At 46.1% G+C, this 5848-nt stretch overlaps 1 protein-coding gene across 1 annotated transcript; it reads left to right on the forward strand.

Annotated features, from left to right (window-relative positions):
* The first annotated feature begins 739 nt into the window (after positions 1 to 739).
* Positions 740 to 4626, forward strand: s8 (type I keratin S8). The gene is made up of 8 exons (NM_001124354.1): positions 740 to 1291; positions 1774 to 1856; positions 2011 to 2167; positions 2333 to 2494; positions 2693 to 2818; positions 3792 to 4012; positions 4171 to 4184; positions 4284 to 4626. Exons 1-8 carry the CDS (start codon positions 782 to 784, stop codon positions 4331 to 4333), a joined length of 1323 nt encoding a protein of 440 aa, NP_001117826.1. The 5' UTR covers positions 740 to 781; the 3' UTR covers positions 4334 to 4626.
* Positions 4627 to 5848: the final 1222 nt, after the last annotated feature.

Consider the following 5848-nt stretch of genomic DNA (forward strand, 5'->3'; position numbering starts at 1 on the left):
ATATAAATGATGTTTCAATCAAGAAAGTGCTCAATAGTAATTGACTGCATGGCAACACTTTCTGGGTAGATTCATTGCTTCTTTATAAAATCCACATTTTTGATATACAGTATGTTCACACCTCTGAAATGCATTTCATCACTCGTTGACGAATAAACAAAATGGTCTTCAGCTGATTACGTTGAAATATCTACGCAGTTCATGTACCAGTATAGGTAACTTGGAATAACCATTTAACGGTTTCACTACATTTCATTTCTTTAATGAAAGACACCCACAGTTTTAATGATAGATATAGTATGCTTAGCACTTATCCTGTAATAAGATGTTTACTTTAGGTGTGGCAGGTAACACTTTACTTTAGCTTGGAAAAAAGGCATACTTCAACCATGTATACCTAACGACTGGCAAATAACACACACTCACCCCCTCTCGCACACACACACCACACACACACACACACTCCCTCCCCCACACACACACAGGCATTCCATTTCAGTTTCCTCACAGGGGTGGAAACTGAACGCTGGTCCTTAAAGGCAAACAGACTGTGGCGGTGCCAAGGCTGTTGGAGAGTGTTGTAAAGTCACCCTCTCCTCCCCCTGACCGTTCCCTGTTTTGTCCTCCTGTCCCACCTCCACGAGGCCCGCCCCAGGGCTCAGACTATATCAGGAGCCAGCCTCCCTCTGTCCAACTCCACACTCCTGGAGGCTCCAGCTCTACAACGGTCCTCTCTCCTCTCGTCGCCACTCCACTGACCTACAGCAGCCAGCAAGTCAGCATGTCTTACTACTCATACAAGAGCTCCAGTGGCGGCGGCCCCATGAACTTCTCCGGGGGCTCCAACATCATGTCAAGCCGGGTCGGCTACGTGTCCAGCGCCCCCAAGGCCTTCAGCGTGTACGGAGGTGGTTCCGGTGGTGGCACCCGGATCTCCTCTTCCTCCGTCCGCTCAGTCTCCTCTGGGTATGGCGGCGGGGCCGGCTTCGGTGGCGGCTATGGATCCGGTGGTGGAGGCTATGGATCCGGTGGTGGAGGCTATGGATCCGGCGGTGGTGGCGGCTTCAACCTGTCCAGCGCCCTGGACGGAGGCGCCATCCACCTGAACGAGAAGGCCACCATGCAGAACCTGAACGACCGCCTGTCCACCTACCTGGATAAGGTGCGCTCGCTGGAGGAGGCCAACTCCAAGTTGGAGATTCAGATCAGAGAGTATTATGAGAAGAAAGGGCCTGCCGCTGAGAGGGACTACAGCAAATACTGGGCCATCATCAACGACCTGAAGGACAAGGTAGTGTGCTGACCTCGTCTACTATGGCCTGTTCAAATCCATCATTTCGTACCTTGCAGTGTTAAGTATGCAGTGTTGACAGGCTACCATGGAAACTACAATCAGCTTACAGTATGTAGGAATAAGAAACACAAAATTCATAAAGTATACTTCAGGAATGACTTATAGTTTTTAATCAGAGTTCAGAGGGTTATACAGAAAATGAGCTGTCACTGACTTTTATAGATGATGTCTATTAATTAAACAAATGAAGCAAATTAATTACATCTCAAGCATGAAGGTGACAAGGTCATTCCAGGAGCTGATACAGATGGCTTTTTCTGCTAGATTCATGTTTAGGTTTCATGCTATAACTCCTGGAATGTGTATTCAACAAGCTTTGGGACAGACGCAACAGCGTATTAAAATACTATCAGCTTCCAAGTTGACTAACTGCGACTCAACCATGGTGAACACTGAAAGTCTTTCATGTTTTCTTTTAGATCAACGGTGCCACATGCAACAACGCCAACATCCTGCTGCAGATTGACAACTCTAAACTGGCTGCTGATGACTTCCAGACCAAGTAAGGGCCCTTCCTCAATCAGCTCCATAGTATCAGCTTTTACAACACTAGGTTATTAGAGGCAAACAAGCAAATCATCACTCAATAGGTCTTATCTACAGGTTTGGATTCAAATGTCTCATGGTAACTTCCTCACTTTCTCCCGACCAATCAGGTTCGAGCATGAGCTGATGATGCGCCAGTCGGTGGAGGCTGACATCGCCAACCTGCGTCGCCTACTGGACCAGACCACTCTGACCAAGGCCGACCTGGAGATGCAGATCGAGGGGCTGCAGGATGAGCTGGCCTACCTCAAGAAGAACCACATAGAGGTGGGGGGGCAATTCCCTTTTTTCCATTGCAGTAATGAGATGTTATTCAATATGAACACACCCCAGTGACAATAGAGAGGAGAAAGTTAGTGCTGGGGATTATTTGTAAAATTTGGACAGAAAGTAAGAGGGATGAGAGTGACTCCGTCTCCCATGATTCCACAGGAGCTGGCAGCCATGCGTGCTCAACTCACCGGCACAGTGAACGTGGAGGTGGACGCAGCGCCCCAGCAGGACATGTCCAGGACGATGGAGGAGATCCGCACCCAGTACGAGGGCATCATCGACAAACACCGCCGCGACCAGGAGGCATGGTTCAATGACAAGGTAACCGTTGCCATGGCACACCTCACTAAAATTCCCCAACTGTCTACCACACTAATCTTTTGAAATTAAATCTTCAAAACCCAAATATGTAACTGGCCGTCATTAACTGTAATCATTTAGAAGATGGTGGTTTCAATTCTTCAGGAGAGTGAGCTACAGTGGGATTAAAATGGCGGCCCTGGTTTGTTTGTGTTTCAGTCAGCCAACCTGTCCAAGGAGGTGGCCACCAGCACAGAGATCATCCAGACGACCAAAACGGAGATCAACGACCTGAGACGCACCATGCAGGGCCTGGAGATCGAGCTGCAGTCACAGCTCAGCATGGTGAGCCAGAATCACTAACGTCTAGCAACGGACCACAGTTTATGGGCCATAACTTACACAACTTTATGCCACTTTTGGCAACAGTCAACATTTGACTCTCTTTCACCATTTTCTTTATCAATCCTCTGGAGTTTAGTTTCTCTCTTTCAGCAGAGGGAAAGAGCGAGACAGACATGGTTGAAAGGGACTGACGAGATAAAAGGGAGGGAAGAAAGGGGAGGGCTTGGAGAGGGATGGAGTAGGAGAGGGGGAATGGGAAAGCAGTGGGAAAAGGCTAAAAGGGGTGGGATTAGTGGACAAGGGGATGTTAGGGTTATGAAGAGGTTTTTTGCTTTTTGCGGGCATCTGCACCCTCTCTGGAAGACAGCAAAGAGTATGAGTGTGTCCAGAGGAATGCAGAGGTGACAGAGCCAGAGCCTAACTCCCATGGAAACTTAGCTGGGGCTTATCAAACTCAGTAAAGCTATCTCAATCCATCCCGCTGCAGTAACAAGGCAACATTCCATGTCGGTCTAAAGCACAGGAGGCTGGTGGCACCTTAATTGGGGAGGATGGGCTCGTGGTAATGGCTGGAGCGGAATCAGTGGAGTGGTATGAAACACATGGTTTCGATGTGTTTGAAGCCATTCCGTTAGCTCCGTTCCAGCCGTTATTATGAGCCGTCATCCTCCACTAAAGGCCATTAAAAAGAAAATGAACATCTGCTGCCATTCCTTTTTTATTTTTTTGGGAATACATAGAATTCAGTATCTCATTTAAAATAAGCACCTCAAGAAGTGACCTTGCTGTGCTTGGTGGAGCCGGCATATTTGTTTCACTCAACATAGTCTTGGTTTGGTTTATTAGAAGACGTTGGATGACATTTGCTTATCAAAGTTGATTAAGTGCAATAACTATGGCTGGTTTGAGTTGTATTTTCATAATTTTCATAATTTCCTGTTACTGACCCTGTATCACCTCTGTCGCCACACAGAAAGCAGCTCTTGAGAACACACTGAGAGAGACAGACGGCCGCTACAGCGCCATGCTCTCGGGGTACCAGAACCAGATCGACATGCTGGAACAGGAGCTAAACAGGGTGCGCCAGAGCATCGAGACGCAGGGCCACGATTACAAGATGCTGCTGGACATCAAGTCCCGTCTGGAGCAGGAGATCGCCACCTACAGGGGCCTCCTGGAAGGGGAGGAGTCCAGGTAAACCCTGAAAATCTATTGGAAATGCCCATAAACGTCCATACACTTAACACGGCCCAAATAATCATATTACTCATAGTTATTATTATTAGTCATTCAGACAGATACAAAATGGCTACCGACTCCTACTAATTTTTTTTCACCATCCGTCTTTTCAGAACTGTTGGCTCAGGTAAATATCATCTATTTTATATAATGGCTTTATAATGATAATATATGATGGTTGTAATAGTAGGTTATCAGCATGTTGTAACTCATTTTCTTTCTGCAGGGGGATCGAAAACCACAGTTACAACCTCCACAGTGCGCTCTTCCAGCTAGGTGTCCATCTCTACTGGCAGTGCATAATATTATCAGAAACACACCAACACCCACAAACACCACACATTGTTACAACTAAGAGAGGTCAAATAAAATACCTGAGAAGTACCGTTAAAACTGCAATGCCTCTCATCCTGATAGGTCAATAATATACCTGTCTTTAAGATATCTGCCAATCATAGGAAGCCTTACTGGAGTTCCAGGATGAGAAAGTAGGAATAATGAACCATTTTTGCTATCAAAGTGTGTGTGACCATCCTGTTTCTGAAAATAAATGTTCTGGTGAATATGAATCGCTATTGTGTGGCTGAAATTATTCCAATAAGGTAGACAGCTTTTGGAAAAGTTGACTATCATAAGCCTGTATTGTCCCCCCCCCCCACCCCATCTGTTGCCTGTATTTATTGAAAAGCATGACAACCAAATAATACTCTCTGGGCTCTGTGTTAGATATAACAATGGGGTTGTCAGGAGGTTGTCAGGATGTCGTGGACAATGGCTGAAAACTCAACTGTGGAAAACAGAACATGTGAGAGAGAGACATTGAAGGTTACTGAAGGTATTGTGTGCCTTGCAGCTTATGTACTCAAACACCACTGAATGGAGAAAGGAGCAGGGAGCAGGATCCGTGACCACGGAACGGAGTATATGACCCTGGGTGTGGTAAAATGACTCCTCAAAAGTGAGTCGGGACACACCCAACTGGACAACTAATCTATGCCCTCAGACATACTTTAGCATTTCGACACAGTGTCACAACATGCCGAGTTTCCTACTCACCAAGCGGCATTGTTGCCTAGAGACAAGTGGAAAAACATTGACTGAGGAGGCAAATGCTGACCGGCTGAACAAAGAAAGCCTTTGTTGACAGGGTTGGTATCTGTGTTGCACTTTGCTCTCGGTGGAACTCTGATTGAGTAGAGAGGAACTAATCAGAGGTGTCGGGTACAGAAGTGAGGGGGGGGGGCACACAAGGGGTGTGTACTTGCATGTGTCTGTTTCTGTGTGAACACACTTTTTATGTTTATGCTTGACAGGTGTATCTGTCTATGCTATGCATAAATGAGAATTGCGAAAGTTCTCCAGTGGAATACTGAGATGACTAATGTTGATATTGGAGCAGAATCAAAAGGACATTTAGAAACTGCAGTTCCTGCAAGGGGACCATGTTTGAAATACGCAATCACTCACAGACACACGCATACACACATCCTTGCGCAAAACACACCAAATATGCGCGCGCACACACACAATACATGAATAAAAAATGCATAGTCAGGCCGGGTTCTAAATAATGTCCTTTAAAATGGCTGTTCTTATTATTGCTATTGCTGTTATATTGGTGAGTCTGCTGTTGTCGTATCCCCCGACACACACACACACACACACACACTGCTCTTGCTTGTAGAATAGGGGTGAGTTCATAGAAGAGATGGATAACCACCTAGCTTACATTGTGGTCAAATGAAATGTTTAACTGCTCTCACCATATGTCATATTTTCCTGTTGTATACA

This window comes from Oncorhynchus mykiss, chromosome 17, assembly GCF_057628025.1.
Source record: "Oncorhynchus mykiss isolate SJ-2025 chromosome 17, ASM5762802v1, whole genome shotgun sequence".
In the NCBI taxonomy this organism is placed as follows: domain Eukaryota; kingdom Metazoa; phylum Chordata; class Actinopteri; order Salmoniformes; family Salmonidae; genus Oncorhynchus; species Oncorhynchus mykiss.

Bases quoted from the DNA above. Each gene is read 5' to 3' on its own strand.
- s8 (NM_001124354.1), top strand. From the start codon at position 782: ATGTCTTACTACTCATACAAGAGCTCCAGTGGCGGCGGCCCCATGAAC. The intron at 2,168-2,332 runs GTGGGGGGGCAA...ATGATTCCACAG, and splicing joins TCAAGAAGAACCACATAGAG to GAGCTGGCAGCCATGCGTGC. The intron at 2,819-3,791 runs GTGAGCCAGAAT...GTCGCCACACAG, and splicing joins TGCAGTCACAGCTCAGCATG to AAAGCAGCTCTTGAGAACAC.